Source organism: Sus scrofa, chromosome 6 (assembly GCF_000003025.6).
Source record: "Sus scrofa isolate TJ Tabasco breed Duroc chromosome 6, Sscrofa11.1, whole genome shotgun sequence".
NCBI classification, from domain to species: domain Eukaryota; kingdom Metazoa; phylum Chordata; class Mammalia; order Artiodactyla; family Suidae; genus Sus; species Sus scrofa.
The window spans coordinates 157738169-157755042 of record NC_010448.4 but is presented as its reverse complement, the minus strand read 5'-3'; the positions used below and the strand labels follow the sequence as shown (position 1 = coordinate 157755042).

Sequence of the window (16874 nt, the reverse complement as noted above, 5' to 3'; positions counted from 1 at the left end):
TGTGCAGAGATAAGCCCGAGGCCCCTGCAGGACTCCCCCCTTCCCCCCCCAGAAAAAGCACTGGACACAGGGCAGAAGGCCTGGGTTCTGATCTAAAATTCCATTTCCTTCCTTCCATGCCCTTCTTGTCTCGGAAGATTTTCTTTTTTTGTCTTTTGTCTCCTTTTAGGGCTGCACCTGCAGCACAGGGAGGTTCCCAGGCTAGAGGTCTAACTGGAGCTGTAGCCACTGGCCTAAGCTACAGCCACAGTAATGCCAGATCCGAGCTGCATCTGTGACCTACACCACAGCTCATGGCAATGCTGGATCCTTAACCCACCGAGCAAGGCCGGGGTTGAACCTTAAACCCCATGGTTCTTAGTCGGATTCGTTTGCACTGTGCTGCGATGGGAAACCCTGGGAAGGTTTTCTGTAGCTCTCAGGGCAGTCGGTGGGTGGGTTGGGGAAGCCCAGCTCCCCTTCCTCAGCTCACAGCAGCTCTTAGGGCCCTGAGACTCCCGGCAGCTAGGGCTTAGACAGTGTTTGCTAACTTAATACACTTAAACTAACAGCTTCTCAGGGCTATCTCTGGGCTTATTCTAACTTCTGTATGGCCCTAGAGCACCTTCTTTTTAAAGGGTCTCTGGGAGTTCCCTGGTGGCTCAGCAGTTTAAGGATCTGGCACAGGCATTGCTGTGGCATGGGTTCAGTTCCTGGGCCAGGAACTTCTGTATGCTGCAGGCATGGCCAAAAAAATAAAAATAAAAGTGGATTCTCTACTGGGCTCTAGAGACCCAGTCCCTGTCCTCCAGGGCCTCCAGGCTGACAGGAGAGACACAGGTTGACAGCACAGTGTGTGGTGACAGAGGGAAGCCAGGGTTGTGAGTCCCCCGAAGGGGGGTTCGGGGGAGACCAGCTGAAGGTCACACCTGCCAGTCGTGCTGCCTTCTGAGGCCCTGGGTGCTGGCTCGTTCACTGTTGTCCCGGCTGGCTCCCACCCCTGCCCCTCCCAGCCCCTGAGTGTGGCTGCCCGTCCCGCAGGTGTCCTACTACAACCAGGCCACCCCGGGCTTTCTCAACTACGTGACCACCAATGTGACTGGCCTGTCCTCTGAGTTCTACACCACCTTCAAGGCTTGTGAGCAGTTCCTCTTGGACAACCGGAATGATCTGGCCCCCAGCCTCCAGGCTCTCTAGGCACCTTCGATGGCTACCTCGCGCCCACTCCCACTCCATCCTGCTAGAGGACACACGTGCCGTGCGCTAAGGAAGACAGAGGCATTTATTCCTTCCCGCCTCCCCCGTGGGAAGCCTTGACCCGGGGGTCTGCTGCCCAGCACCCCTGGGTGGTCAGTTTCTGCCCACATTGGCCAGCAAGTCTGCACGGTCACTCTGGGGTAGCCTGTAGTAGACTCGGGTCTTGTCCACAGCCCTGGCTGCCAGGAGCGCTGCCCGCACAGATGCATAGTGGCCCCGGCCAGGGCCGTGTTCCACTGTGACAGTGGCCCGGGGGGACGCCGCCAGCAGCCTGGCCACGACCCCAGCTGTGCTCTGGCCCAGCGGCCCAGCCTGCAGCTGGAAGGACACAGGTTGCCAGAGGCCCTGGCACAGCTCCAGCATGTCTGTGACCAGCTGTTCCCTGTAGCCACTGCCCAGCACTTCCTCGGGCCAGCCTGGTGCCACGGTCACGTGGGGGAAAACCTCAGCCACAGCTGCAAGCAGTTCCCTGCCGGTCACGTAGCCAGGGGCCACAAAACTCCCGTGAGAGATTGTGGCCCCAACCCACACAGGCCTAAGCAGGTGGCCAAGGGCGGAGAGGTTGGCCAGTGTGGCCAGGGATGGCCGGAGGGCTGTGGGCACTGCCATGTGCAAGTGGACGCCCCAGGATCCAGGGCGCATGGCCAGCTGCCTCAAGCAGGGCTCCAGCGTCAGGGCACGGCCGTCTGGGGCACGTACGACGGCCACAGGGTCCCCAGCTGCAGGTTCCTGAAGGCCAACATTCAGCAGGATCATGCCTTCTCTGTCTGGAAGAGGCAGTGGAGGCAACAGTGTCTAGGGTTTAAGTTATCATGGGGTGTCAAGACCCTTGCTGAAGTTGAAGGGACAGCAGGGGGGTAGCGGGATCTGTGGATCGGATCTGGATTCCAAGTGGAAGGGCTGCTTTATCAATGTGCCTGGGCTCAAAGTGACACAATAAGCCCCTAGCTCAGCTCTGAGCCTTGCCTGCGGCTCAACCCTCGGGACTGTGCCGCCGTTCCTGCGCCCGCCGTTCCTGCAGCGTGATGTGACTGAGGGCTCACAGGTGCTGGTCTAAAGGCCAGGAGCTCCACACTCAAGACAGCACTCTTGCCAACTCTGCACACACACCCCCATCACAACCCTATTGCCATGGTAACAGAGACCTGCTGTGGCTTCCCCAAGCTTAGGAGCAGAGGGGCTGCGGGCAGACCTTACCTGGGAGGTGCACTGTTGCTGTGCTTCCATTGCCCTGGATCTCAGGAACCAGCCACTCCACGCTCACACCCTCCTCCCCTGGGAGCTGGAGAAGAGGGACCAGGCTGCCCCCGGTGTAGTAGCTTTGCTTTCGTGAGGTATTCGCTGTGGGGCAAATTGCCAAGGTGAAGCGACCGCCTCATGGAGCACCTTCCACGCACCTCACATCCTCTCTAAGCTGCATAGCAAGCCTCCAGGGAGCTGTAATTCCGTTTTGTAGGTTATAGGTGCCTTGCTTGAGACTCTACAGGCAGTGGGCAGAGCTGTTGGGATTCAGATCCCAATGGAGCCAGGTCTGTCCATGTTGGGTCTGATGGGTCTCCTTTGGGTTGGTTTAACTAGAGTCTCTCCTAGGTTGGGAGTCAAGGGAGTGAGGGGTTTGGACAAGGGGACAGGTGGTGTCTGGATCAGTGATTACCAGGTACGCTGGAGGGGCCATACTCTGAAATCCTGGAGTAACCCTCAGAGCAACTGTGATGCAAGGGGAAGCACATGGGGTTTGGATTCCGCTGGTTCCGTTCTGAGCTGTGCCACATTCAAGCTCAATGACTTTGTGTAAATTACTTACCTGCTCTGAACCTCAGTTTCCCTATCTATAAAATGGAATCCCTGCTTCCGGGATCTGTGAAGCTTAGCCTCCCTTACTGGGGGCTGGCATTCAGGTGATGCTTAAGTGATGCCTTCTTCCTACCGGCTAGGATTTTCCCCTTCCAGTGACCTGCCCCCGCTACCTCTGCTCCCGTGTCCACCTGGTGCGGCCTCGCCTATGATTCAGCCCCCACCCCGCTCCCCCACCTCCCCACTCTCGATCCTCCCCAGACCCCGCCCTACCGGCGAGCTGCTTGAACTGCGACAGGAGCGGCTCAAAGATGTCGTAGTAGATCTGGTGAGCAGCAGTGTTGTCCCGGACGTAGAGGAGATCGTCCACCAGCAGGGGGTCTGAGGCGCTCTGCCACAGCGTCAGGCTATACCTGGGGCCCAGGGAGCTGGCTCAGCGCCTGCCTGGGCCCGGCAGCCCTCAGCCCCACTCTGGTGCTCAGAACTGGACCTTTGCTGGGCGGGGGGGGCGGCGGGGGGGGCGGCGGGGGGGCCCTACCGCAGGGACGATGGCCTGTGCTGCCTCCTCACTTGAGAGTGTGTATTTCTGGGTCCCCTTTTAGGAAGGAGACAAGCATAGAACAGATGGGCACCTGGGATGAGGCTCGAGGTCAGGAATGAAGAGGGGAACGGGGCCACCTCCAGCCTCGTGTGCACAGAGGCAGAAGAAGGCGGTGCTGGGCAGCTTGGGGAGCAGAGTGCAGGGGTGAGGGTGGGAGTTCCCCAATCCCTACAGAGCTGTCCTGGGGCAGAGACTGCGGGTGCACTGTGGGCAGCCCCAGGTAACCGCTGGCTCCCACAGAGAGGAAGCTGTGGGGGGAAAATTGTATCTCAGCATAAACACTTCCCAACCGGGAGAGTTAGCTGCCTCAGGTGGTAGTGAGCTGCCTGTTTCTAGAGGTATACAAGCAGAAAGCGGGGAAGGTGTAGAGGGTGTGAGTACCAGGGGAGGCTGGACCAGAGGATCGTTGAGACCCTCCTAGCCACGGCACCTGGGATCTTCCTGGGACATGGGAGTGGGTCTGGAGGGAGGGGGAGCTGTGGCAGGGGCCTGGGAGGTCTCACCTCTCAGATTGGCCCAGCAACCAGCTGAAGTGGGGCCAGGCAGCCCGCACCATGACAGCCCGCACAGGGAAGGTGACCCTCTGTGGCACTGGTCCCACTAGCTCCTGCATCTTCTCCACCATGGCTCGGCTGTATGTCCCATTCGGCAACTGGGGCAGGTAAAGGGTGGTCCAGCCTGGAGACAGGGTTGTCTCAGGATACTTCTCCTGGACTAAGTTCAGGAACCTGCAGAGAATCAGAGATGCTGATTTTTAGAGTCCCCGCCTCATTTCCTGAGTTCCCATCATGGTGCTAAGAAGAGGCAGGGCCTATGGCATCTAGGACATAAGGTCAGAGTCCCCCAGCAGGGCATGGACTTTGGAGTCAGGGACATCTGGATTTGGGTCCTGACTTTGTGACCTTGGTGGCTCACCCAACCTCTTTGGTTCTCAAAGCTGGCATCCTTTCAGGCAGCGCAGGGCTTCTTAAACACCCCCATGGACAGAGAACATAATCCAGAGCCCTAGGCATGGATCTCTGGACTTTTAGATTTTATTTTAAAATTGCATTCAAATTTTGCCCTGATGCAGATTTTAATAGGCAAATAAAGTTACCTTCTCCCTCTTCCTGAACTATTGAGTAAAATCACTCCAAGAAGATGCATCGTATTTATCTTGGGCCACTGACTATATTTTCCAACTCCTGCTTTTCTACGTGCATCTCAGTTTGAGAATCAAGATAAATGCCGGCTAGATGGGTTGCTGGCTGGCTGGCTGGATAGATGGATGGAAGGATGGATGGTGAAAAAAGCACGGGGGTAGAATCAGAAAGGCCTGCCTCTGAGTCTCTGCTCTGCCGATTACTAGACTCAGGCGGGTCATTAGCTTCAGTGAGATAGTTCCTGTATTAATAAAATGAAAATTTACCTACCTCATCCTCATTGTAAGAGTTAAATAGTACGTAACAACTAGATCCTGTGACGCATAATAAACATTCGACAGATTGAGCCTCAATTATTTTTAGCTTTCTTTTTTTTTGGTCTTTTTGTCTTTTTCTAGGGCTGCACTTATGGCATATGGAGGTTCCCAGGCTAGGGCTTGAATCAGAGCTGTAGCCGCCTGCCTACGCCACAGCCCCAGCATTGCAGGATCCGAGCCATGTCTGCGACCTACACCACAGCTGACGGCAACGCCAGATCCTTAACCCACTGAGCAAGGCCAGGGATCAAACCTGCAACCTCATGGTTCCTAGTCAGATTCGTTAACTTCTGCGCCACGAGGGGAACTCCTATTTTCAGCTTTCTTATCTGCAAAATGGGGTGAAAAAATGCTCCTAACTTACCTGGCGTCACTACGCGAAGGTCAGCTCAGATACGTTCTCTCCTTTCACGTGGCCCTTTGTAAACTGGAGCGCACTGGTGTATGTGGGGGCTCTGGGTGGCTGTGCTGGGATTGCAGGGGAGGGGGTTTGTGGAAGGAGTCAGCACTTTCGGCTTTTCTAGCAGGCCAAGTGCTGCCTGGGCACTGGACAAGGCCCTGTTCGCCCTCTGGAGTCCAGAGTGTAGTGAGGGCGACACGGCTGTAATCCGGTGATGTCCCAGCAAAATCAGGACCGCGTTAGAACATAGTGTGGGTGAGAGTCCTCCGCAATCTTGGATGTCAGGGAATTTGCTGGGGGCATGTAATGACTGGGCAAAGGCTCATCAGGAAATGGGGGAAAGGCATTTGAGGCAGAGGGAAGAGCATGTGCTAAGGCTCAGAGGTCAGACTATGTATGTGGTAGGCTGGAGGCACACTCAGCAAAGGTCCTTCGAGCACCTACTGTGCCAGATGTTGAAGGAAGGGGACTGGGCACAGCTGGCGCAGAGAGGCGGACACTCACTGTGTGGCATTGACCTCTATTGAGATGGGCATGTTGGGGCCTCTCAGGATGTCGGCATTGATCCATACAGGCCTCCGAACTCTCCCCTCCTCCGTCAGCCGCCGCAGGAGATCCAGGGCAGGGCCCACGGCCTTGATGCTCTTGAAATCCAGCTTGATGCCTGTGGGAACAGGGACAGGGGCGGTCGCCTTGTGCTCAAGGAAGAAGGAACCAGAAGACATGACTTCCTAAGGCAGAGAGAGCAAGTATGGTGTGTGGGGTCGGGGGAGGGCTCGGGGAGGGAAGACGGGGACCAGATTCTGGCTCTGGATGTGAAGAAGGGCTTTCAAACAGGCAGAGCTGGAAAAAAAAAAAAAAAAATGGAGTTCCCGTTGTGGTGCAGTCGTTAACGAATCTGACTAGGAACCATGAGGTTGCGGGTTCGATCCCTGGCCTTGCTCAGTGGATTAAGGATCCGGCGTTGCCGTGAGCTGTGTCGTAGATCACAGATGCGGCTCGGATCCCGAGTTGCTGTGGCTCTGATTCGACCCTTAGCCTGGGAACCTCCATATGCTGAGGGAGTGGCCCTAGAAAAGGCAAAAAAAGACAAAAACAAAACAAAACAAAACAAAAAAAAAACAGGCAGAGCTGAACTGGAGAGGAAGGATCTGCCTCTGCAGGAGTGGGTCCATCCCCCATCCCTGTGGGGAGGAAGCAGAGGACATTAGGCCTTGGGACTTGGAGCTGGGGCAGGGGTTCTCAAGTTTCGGATGAAAAGGAACCGTGATTCTTGGACGGGCAGGCTCAGAGGGTCCTAAGCCTCTGGATTCAGTAGGGAGGCACTGGGCCTTTGAGAAGGGGTGTTTGAGTGGAGGAAGGACATATAAAAGGAAGACCCAGTGTGAACAATGGCCCATCCTGTTGGGTGGTGACAGGCTGAGGATGAAGGGAACGGCAGGCGGTGAGGCTGGGAAGTTAAGGATGTGGAAAGCCAGGCTAAGGAGATCACACTTTGTCCTGAGGCCAATGGGGAGCCATGGAGGGTTGAAGTAGGAGAGTGACATGACAGTTGGCTTTTTTCTTTTGTTTGTTTTTTTTCTTTTTTGGCCTCCCTGAGGCATATGGAGTACCCAGGCCAGGGATCAGATCCAAGCCGCAGTTGTGACCTAGGCCACAGCTGTGGCAATGCCAGATCCTTAACCCACGGTGCCAGCTTAGGGATCAAACTTGCATCCCAGGGCTCCAGAGATGCTGCCTATCCTGTTGCACCACAACAGGAACTCCAACAGTTGGCGTTTTTGAAAACTCACTCAAGTAGGGCTGAGTTTGGAGGCAGGAAGCCAGTGAGGAAGGAGGTCCAGGAGAAAGAAGATGTGCCTGGGACTGGATCAGGGGGTAGGGGTCAGGGTTAGAACTGGCCGACGCAGCAGCTGAGTGGATGTGGGGGTTGAGAGAGAGGCATCAGAGTGATGCCTGGATTCTGACTGTGACTGGTAAAAAGGACATGGGGGAAGGTGGAATTTGGCTTTGAGCATGTTGTATCCAGTTCTTCGGATTCAGGGGAGAACGCCCTGAACAAGTCTGGCCCTTTGCAGCTTACCCTGCCCCTTTACACCCCTCAGCTCACAATCTTCCACGAGCCCAGGCCTCTAGAGCCGTGTGGCTGGGAAGCCAAGGCAACGAGCCACGCCTGACCGGGACTGGACCTGCCTCCTAGTGAAGGGATCCTTGCACGTGCAGCCTGAAAACCAGAGGGCTGGGCAGCTGGAAGGGGCTGAGGTTCTTACCCTTCTGGGAAGAGGCCAGCACGGTCTCCAGCCACTGCTGCAGGGTGTTGTCGCTGTAGATGGCTGGGGGGTGTGCCATGATGGGGACCCCGGTCTCGTTGGCTGTGTTGAGCCCCTCTACCGTGACATCTGCCTCCAGGACCATGATGTCACCTGTGCCAGAGGACAAACTCTAATCAAGTTCTTTTTTAAAAGCAGTTTTTCTCATCATCGAAGTGTTAACACATTTGTTGTTAAATATTTGGTGACAGCAAAGCAGAGAGGGAAATATTCACCCACATTTCAATCAGTTCACTTTCTGATGGATTTTCTTCCCTTTTTTTTTTCTGCCCTTTAGGGCTACACCTGCGGCAGATGGAGATTCCCAGGCTAGGGGTCAAATTGGAACTATAGCTGCCAGCCTACACCACAGCCACAGCAATTGGGATCTGAGCCACGTCTGTGACCTGTGCCTCACTTCACGGCAAAGCTGGATCTTTAATCCACTGGGCAAGGCCAGGGATCCAACCGGCATCCTCATACTAATTGGATTCATTTCCACTGTGCCACAATGGGAACTCTCCCATGCTGCATTTATAATCTTTCTGTCAATATTATGATGCATTTTCATAATCTTTTCTGCATCTCTTTTTTTTTTTCCTTTTTAGGGCCACACTTGTAGCTAGCAATGCCAAATCCAAGCCATGTCTGTGACCTATACCACAGCTCACAGATCCTTAACCTGGTGAGCAAGGCCAGGATCGAACTCATATCCTCATAAATACTGGTAGGGTTCATTACCTCTGAGCCACATTGGGAACTCCATCTCATTATTTTTTTTTTTGTTTTTATATTTTGTCTTTGTCATTTCAGGGCTGTACCTGCAGCATATGGAGGTTCCCAGGCTAGGGGTCTAATCAAAGCTATAGATGCTGGAACACCCACAGGGCCATTTTTTAAAACCGCATTACTAAATTACTCTCTAGAAAAATTCTTCTAACTCATGTTTCCACCAGAAGTACATAAGCTGGTCTACCTCTGGTGCCCTTATAGCAGTGTGCACTGTTGTTTTTGTCTTTTATTTTTATTTTATTTATCTATTTATTTGTCTTTTGAGGGCTGCACCCACATCGTATGGAGGTTCCCAGGCTAGGAGTCTAATCAGAGCCGTTGCCCCACAGCCACAGCAACGCCAGATTCGGGCCACGTCTGTGACCTATACCACAGCTCATGGCAACACCGGATCCTTAACCCACTGATCAAGGCCAGGGATTGAACCCACAACCTCATGATTCCTAGTCAGATTCGCTTCTGCTGCGCCATGACGGGAACTGCGTTTTTGTCTTTTAAATGCAGGTAATTGGGGAGTTCCCGTCGTGGCCTAGTGGAACTTAATCCGAATAGGAACCATGAGGTTGTGGATTCGATCCCTGGCCTTGCTCAGTGGGTTAAGGATCTGGTGTTGTCATGAGCTGTGGTGGAGGTCGCAGACACGGCTCGGATCCTGCTTTGCTGTGGCTGTGGTGTAGGCTGGTGGCTGTAGCTCCTATTTGACCCCTAGCCTGGGAACTTCCATATGCTGTGGGTGTGGCCCTTAAAACAAAATAAATAAACAAATAAATAAATGCAGGCAGTTAACGTTGTCTGGTGGCTGTGGGATCCCTGCCCTGACAGCTCCAGGCTGGGGGTAACTGAGGCCTTTCAGTGAAAAGCAGGCCTGGGGAGTTCCTGTCCTGGTGCAGTGGAAACGAATCTGACTAGGAACCATGAGGTTGCAGGTTTGATCCCTGGCCTTACTCAGTGGGTTAAAGATCCGGGGTTGCCGTGAGCTGTGGTGTAGGTCGCAGACGTGGCTCGGATCTGGCGTGGCTGTGGTGTAGGCCAGTGTCTGCAGCTCTGATTAGACCCCTAACCTGGGAACCTCCATATGCCTCGGGTGTGGCCCTAAGGACAAAACAAACAAAACAGGGAGTTCCTGTTGTGGTTCAGTCTGTTAAGATCCTGCCTGGTATCTGTGAGGATGCAGCTTCCATCCCTGGCCTCACTCAGTGGGTTAAGGATCTGGAGTTGCCGTGAGCTGTGGTATAGGTCGCAGATGAGGATCGGATTCTGCATTGCTGTGACGGTGGTATAGGCTGGCGGCTGCAGCTCTGAATTGAAGCCTAGCCTGGGAACTTCCATATGCACAGGTGTGGCCCCACAAAAGAAAAAAAAAAAAAGGTAGAATTTGAACCCCGTTCTGTCTGCCTCCCAGACCTTTGCTCTGGCCCCTCCCCTCCTTGTGGGTATTCAGTCATGTCCAAGGTGACTTCTCCAGCCTAATCTTGGCCTACCACGGGCTCTCGTCAGGGCCCCCACTCCAGCTGTGCCCCGCCCTCCTCCCAGACACCTGCCCCGGGACCTAGCCGGACCCCAGGGAGAAGAGATTGGGCATGGGTTCCTCCAGATCCCTGCAGCTCGAAGGGTGCCTCTGCACGCTCCATGTTGTTGGGCACTGCTTGGTTGGCATCCTCAAGCTTTCTTCTGGGCCAAGGTCCTCACCCCTTATCTGTTGCCCCAGGGCTGACCTGAAATGAGCCTGGGGTGGCAGATGTCTTGGCCTTCCCTCAGCCTTATCTCCAGATAAGGAGGCTTCTCGAGGCCTGGTTCCCTCAACAGGGAATTCTCTGTGTGTATGTTTGTTTGTTTGTTTGTTTGTTTTGGTTTTTTTAGGGCCCTGAAGCTGCAAGCCAATGCCACAGCAATGGAGGCTCTGAGCCCTGCCTGTGACCTTCACTGCAGCTGGTGGCAACACCAGATCCTTAACCCACTGAGTGAGGCCAGGGATCGAACCCATGGATAGTAGTTGGGTTCTTAACCTGTTGAACCACAACGGGAACTCTGAGGGAGTTCTCGGTCCTCCTTCTCACCCAGGTTTGTCTGTGAGCCTCCCTGTCCTGAAGCAGCTGCAGACTGGCTCCACCCAGCCTGTGGACCGAGCCTGCCTCCTCCAGGAAGTCTTCCTAAAGACTCATGCATTCATTCCTTCTGCAGACTCCCCCAGACACTTACACCCAGGCCCTCTGCTGGTGGCTCTGCAGGTGTGAGAGCCAGGAATAAGCTCCAGAGGCCTGGCATGTAGGTCTTGCTCTGAGGCAGACCTGCTGTGTGACCTTGAACCAGACCCCCTCCCCACTCTGGATCCCAGTTGCCTGCAATGGAGAGATTTGGGTTGAGCAGTGGTTCTCCAAGAGTGGTCTTGGGGCCAGGGGCATCATTGTCCCCTGGAACTTACTGGAAATGCAAATTCTCAGGCCCCACCCCCGAACCAGTGAAGGTGAAACTCCAGAGGTGGGGCCAGTCATCTGAGTCTTCCAAAGCAGGCTCAAATGTGGGGACCCTTCCTTTCATCTTGAATAGTTGCTTCTTTATAGAGTTTACAGGTGCATTCATAAACATTTTCTAATGAACTTCCCCACAGTCTTGAAGGGGTCTTCCCTGTTGAAGGGCCAGGCACACAGTGATTCAGAGCGTAGGGCCAACCACTAGGGGTTCTGATGCTGGCTCAGCCACTTTCTTTTTTTTCCCCCTTTTATCATTTTAGGGCTGCACCTGCCGCATATGGAGGTTCCCAGGCTAGGGGTCGAATCTTTGGAGCTGCAGCTGCTGGCCTACATCACAGCCACAGCAACGCCAGATCTGAGCCTACACCACAGCTCAGGGCCATGCCGGATCCTTAACCCACTGAGTGAGGCCAGGGACCGAACCCACATCTTCATGGATACTAGTCAAGTTTCATTACCACTGAGCCACAACAGGAACTCTGGCTTAGCCGTTTTCCAACAGCGTGACCTTAGGTAAGTCACCTAACTTTTCTGAGCCTTTTTCCTTCTATCAAATGTACCCACAAAAAAACAGGCTGCTCATAGTCCTAGGAGAATCCGCATGGAATGTGAGTGTCTGTCCCCACAGGGAGCTGTAGCTGACGGGTTGCCATAATCATTCCAAGTGGGAGATTCGGGAGTTACACAATCTGCTTGGGCTTTCACAGCGTATTTTTGGTTGTGCTGGGACACAAGCACATCTTAGACTTTGAGGGCAAAGGCCTCCTCAGTAGGGAAGCTCTCGCCTGACAACTCCTGGGAGGAGTGACCTCGGGCCAGACATCTCTGCACGACCTGAGCCAGTCACTTAACCTGAGCCCCCATTTTCTCAAGGGCAGAGTGGCAAGAACGCAGCGATGCCCATCCTAATGCCCCCTCGGAGGTAATGCTGTCCTAGGCCCACCTCTGCTCTCCCTCCATCTCCTCCACCCCTGCCCCGGCCAGTTCCGGTCCTGGTAACTGGACTTACTGCTGAGGGCTGCCTGCATCTCCTTCTGGCTGTTGGCAGCGTGGTACCAGGTGACCAGCAGGCCATCCCGTTGGCTGAGCTGACCCACGCTCAGCAGGTAGTCCATCATGTCTGCGTCAGAGCGGCAGGCTGCAGCCTGCACACAGCCTGGAATCGAGGCCAGAGGGGCAGTGAGCATCAGTTCTTGAGTCCTCACATCCCACAAACCCTCCCTGGTCCCCCAGGGCGTATCCTGCCTGCTTCTGAGAAGAGACAGCAGACCCCAGACTCATCAGTGCTTCGCGAGAGTTCCTAGGTACAAGGAGGCTCTGAACCAGCCTGGGGACTTCTGGAAGTTCACTGATAAGGGGACATTTAAGGGAGACCTAGAAGGATGGGTGTGTAACTTTCACCAGAAGAGGGGACCACAGGTAGTTGCAGAGAGAAGAGGAGAGGCAAAGGCTTGGTCGTGGGGAAGACGCTGGTTACCTAAAGGAAGGGCCACTGGCCTGGTACAGACGTAGAGAAACGGAATAGGGCATGACTGGCAAAGAGGGCTGTCATTAGGCCTTGGGCACCCACAAAGGAGTTGCGTGTGTGCTGGAGGCAGCAAACAAGGTTTAGACAAATCTCCTTGGTGACAGAGCAAGCTTTGGGCTGGTGACAGCGGGCAGGTGGCAGATGCTGGGAGTGGGAAGGCTGGTACAGGGGTCCAGCACGAGATGGCCAGAGAGGTCAGGGTGGGCAGGCTTCTTCCTTCCCTCCTGTGGGGATGGGAAGGAAGAAGCCTCGAGGCACAAGAAGACACAGGCACGAGGCCGAAGGAGGGGAGGAGGCTGTTCCCAGGCCTGGTGTGAATGGAGGATGCTTTGGCAGGAGAGGGCGCAGGGACAAGCAGGAAGTTCAGCAGAGATAGGAGGCCCCCATGACCCTCTAAGAAGAAACGTTCATGGGGGCACAGGAAGAGGTGTGGGCTGAAGATTCAGTGGTTCTCAGGCAGCTCAAAACTGGTAAAGGAGGAGGGGAAGGAAAGGTAATGGGGTCAAGTCTCGGGGGGTTGGTGATGGGACAGCTTTGGATGGAGGATCGTGTCCAGGTAGGGATGCGAGTGGAGGCCATCAGAGAGGTTGATGGGGACAGAGCCTTGGGGGGGATAAGGAGGGAGGGAGGGAGGCCGGGGGGAGACCTACCTGGCTGGGTGCGCTTCTGCAGCGTGAAGCACAGGACCATGATGACGGCAAACCCCAGAGCCACACAGGCACCCGTGACAAGGGACCACTTGGAGCACCCCTTCTTGCAGGCCATGATGACCCTTTCTGGGGAATGTCCCGCAGGTCCCTAGGGTGCAGAGTCTGCTGAGGCTCTGAGAGCTGGGATCGGGTGGGAGGCAGGAGTGCCAGCAGCACCCAATGCTCTTGGAGTCAGGCCTGCTCCTGTGGGCCTGGATGGCCCATAAGACAGCTCCCGAGGCCCCTCCCACCTCCCCGCCCTCCTCTTCCCTCTCTCTCCTGGGATCTTAACAGGTCAAGCAGAAAATCCTGCCACCCCCCCAAAATGACCTTTGAGCACATTCAGAGGCAGCCGAGGATGGTAGACGGAGCCCCCACCGGCAGCCTGACTGCACCTGCCTGGGCGTTGCGAGACCAGGGATCTAGACTCTGCTTGACCTTGCTTTCCTGAAGACCTGGAGGTTTTCTTCCCCTGCATGAAAGGAGGCAGCTAGATACTCCTTCCCTCTTTCTGCCCTGCCCCAGGGAGTCACGAAGGTCACACAAGGGTGGGTGACTGTGGATGGATTAGAATGCGAATCTGCTTTCCACCCCAGATAGATTATCTCCCTGTGATTGAAACTGATAGGTCTGGCATGCCGGCCTGGGTGGCTGCAGGCCACTCCTGAGGCAGCGAGTCCACAAGGAAGGGGCTGAGTCACCACCTGGCACAGAGGTGTCCTAGGGGCCCCAGGGCGGAGAAGTAGCAGGTGGGGTGGGGTGGGGTGTGGTGGGCTGGGGGGACAGAAGCTGTCCCTATTTCAGGGATCCTGGAGTTTAAATGAGTCCAAGAATCATCCGTAATGTGCACAGGGACCTGGGCTTACCGAGGTCCAACCCAGCAGGGCCCCTGGTGACTGACCGTAGTGTTTGCGTGTAAGAGTGACGAGAGGGGTGGGTGAAGCCCAAGCAGGCAGGTGGAAGTGAGGAGTGGGTGGGGAGGGAGTTTGGTTCAGGTCTCCTGGAGTCACAGGGGCTGTGGTTCAGCTCTGAAGAGCCGCGCAGGAAGGAACTGGATATTGAGGCCAAAGATAATGGGGTGAGCATCATTTTCTGCCCAAAGCGGGTGGAAGAGGGTAGAGACAGAGCTTTGGGGACCACTGACTTTAGGGCTGGAGGGGAAAGAGGAATCAAACATCAGGGGACAGAGGGCGAGAGGTTGGGAAAGGGGTCCAGGGAGTGAAACCAAGCAGGACCTGCGGGGCTCCTGGACACAAAATCCTTTCCGTGTCCCACCGCCACCCCACCCCCCTATCTTTTCTATAGGAAACAGGCTTCATTCAGCCTCCGTGAGTTTCCTTGAGTTCCAAAGGGCAGGTTCAAACAGTTGCTAATCAGAGAAGGGAAGGGATGCAGAGACCGGGGAGGAGCAGTCCAGAAACAACAGCGCAGCCTTGGGGCAAGTTCTGGTTCCTCCTCAAGGAATATACATAACAGTATCTTTGAGCTCTTCTGCAGGAAACACCCAACTAATGGAAGATATTAACTACTTGATAAGGTATTCTTTTTATGTATGTATGTATTGATAAGGTATTCTTGATTCCAGAAGGAAAGTCCTAGTAAGGAGTTCCGGTGGCGTCTCATTGGCTGGCAAACTCTACTGGTATCCATGAGGATGCGGGTTCCATCCCTGGCCTTGCTCAGGGGGTTAAGATCCCTCACTGTGGTGAGCTGTGGTGCAGACTGCAGATGAGGCTTGGATGTGGCGTTGCTGTGGCTGTGGCATAGGACGGCAGCTGCAGCTCCGATTCAGCCCTTAGCCTGGGAACTTCCATATATGCTGCAAGTGTGGCCCTAGAAAGAAAATAAAAAAAGAACGAAAGAGGAGTTCCTGTCATGGCTCAGTGGTTAACGAATCCGACTAGGAACCCTGAGGTTTCGGGTTCGATCCCTGGCCTTGCTCAGTGGGTTAAGGATCCAGCTGTGGTGTAGGTATGGTGTAGGTGTGGTGTAGGTGCAGCTGTGGTGTAGGTGGCAGATGCGGCCCCTAGAAAAGACAAAAAGAAAGAGGAAAAAGAAAGGAAGGAAAAAAAGAAAGAGAAAAGAAAAGATAGAAAAAGAAAGGGGGAAAAAAGGCATACGGGAGAAGGGCTTGCTCAGGTGGGATTGGTGCAGTGGGACTGGACCCCACCGGGTGGGAAACGGGTGCCCTGGAGGAGGCGAGCAGGGCTGGATCATCCCGGTAAAGAGCTCGGCTCCATTGGAGGGTCTGGGGAGCCTTCACCTGTGGGATAGGCAGAGAGAGACATGATCAGCTTTGCACATTGGAGAATGATCCTGGAAGCTACTATTGAGAAATGGCTTGAGGAGGCTGGACTCCCAGGCACCAGGGCCACCATAGCACTGCACCCCCCAATACCACGGGGCCCTGTGACCTCCCATGCCGTCCCTCAGAATAACCACAGGCCCAGCCTCCATTACCTGCGTTACCTCGATTCGCCCCTCACCTGTTACCTGGACACTGGGCTCACCTCTTGGAGTTGAATCAAAAGATACCACCTAGCCAAAGACTCGGAGAAGGGTTCTTTGTTTTTTCTTTTTTTAAATTGCAGCAGGTATGGAGAACACTTGCTTTCCCAAAGCAGCTTCTCCACGAATAGCCAAATTGCAGAACTTTTAAACTCAGGGTACATGCATATTCATGCAGGGCTTTGAGCAGGGGAGAATTCCGCATAGAATTGGGACAGAGGTCAACCGTGTCCAGGCTTTAGTTGATTCAAGTCTTGAAGGTCAGGAAAAGTCAACACCGTGATTCCACCCTCAACCTGGGTGGGGGCCTTAGCTCCTGCAGAATTCAAAGATAAAGTGTCAGATTGTTATGTATATGCCTTAAGGAGGAACTAGGACTCTGATTTATCATCGATGGACTCTTTCTGGACTGCTTCTCCTTTGTTCCTGCATTCCCTCCCTCCCCTTTCCATCATTAATTGTTGAGACCTGTTCCAGGGCGAGCACTGTGGCCAGGCTTTGATCACAGAATGGCTTTGTCCAAAATGGCTTCTCTTGGAGTTCCCGTTGTGGCACAGTGGTTAACGAATCCAACTAGGAACGGTGAGGTTGTGGGTTCGATCCCTGGTCTTGCTCAATGGGTTAAGGATCTGGCGTTGCCCTGAGCTGTGGTGTAGGTCGCAGATGTGGCTTGGATCCTGCATTGCTGTGGCTGTCATGTAGGCTGGCGGCTACAGCTCTGATTAGACCCCTAGGCTGGGAACCTCCATATGCCACGGGTGCGGCCCCAGAAAAGACAAAACAAACAAACAAACAAAATGGCTTCTCTTATGTCAAGAAAGCCATGCCTGGTTCTCTTTCTCCAGGGCCCCCGACCCTGTCTGCTTACACCTTGTACCCCGACATACGGTAGGGAGAAAAACTAGAGGTTGTTGGGAAGCACCCACATTTCAGATGTGGAGCAGGGATCTTTAGAGCTGGTGCTGCAGGAAGTTCTGCTCACTGTGCCCTGAGAGCTGCTGTGAGGCAGAGTCTCCCCTTCTTCACTGACAATCCCATCAGACGGTGGGGAAATATACCCTTGCATTACCTCAGGAAAGATGATTAA

At 54.5% G+C, this 16874-nt stretch overlaps 2 protein-coding genes across 6 annotated transcripts in view; one reads left to right on the top strand and one right to left on the bottom strand.

Moving 5' to 3' along the window:
- Window positions 1–5126, top strand: part of ACOT11 (acyl-CoA thioesterase 11) — an 82364-nt gene extending 77238 nt beyond the window's left edge. For all 5 annotated transcript variants that reach the window (XM_021096589.1, XM_021096588.1, XM_021096585.1 and 2 more), the window contains exon 16: window positions 1021–5126. In XM_021096589.1, coding sequence (XP_020952248.1) covers window positions 1021–1176 — 156 coding nt within the window. In that variant the 3' untranslated portion in view covers window positions 1177–5126. The remainder of the gene's footprint in view (window positions 1–1020) is intronic.
- FAM151A (family with sequence similarity 151 member A) lies at window positions 1243–13879 on the bottom strand. Its single transcript, XM_021096591.1, has 8 exons — window positions 13241–13879; window positions 12072–12218; window positions 7761–7913; window positions 5995–6154; window positions 4135–4359; window positions 3304–3443; window positions 2434–2577; window positions 1243–2003 (listed from the first exon to the last, which is right to left on the bottom strand). Exons 1-8 carry the CDS (start codon window positions 13353–13355, stop codon window positions 1330–1332), a joined length of 1758 nt encoding a protein of 585 aa, XP_020952250.1. The 5' UTR covers window positions 13356–13879; the 3' UTR covers window positions 1243–1329.

Coding starts and splice junctions, on each gene's coding strand:
- FAM151A (XM_021096591.1), bottom strand. CDS start 13,355: ATGGCCTGCAAGAAGGGGTGCTCCAAGTGGTCCCTTGTCACGGGTGCC. Junction 4,360..5,994: donor ATAGAGGTCAATGCCACACA/GTGAGTGTCCGC, acceptor GATTCTCTGCAG/GTTCCTGAACTTAGTCCAGG. Junction 3,444..4,134: donor TTGCTGGGCCAATCTGAGAG/GTGAGACCTCCC, acceptor CCTGGGCCCCAG/GTATAGCCTGACGCTGTGGC.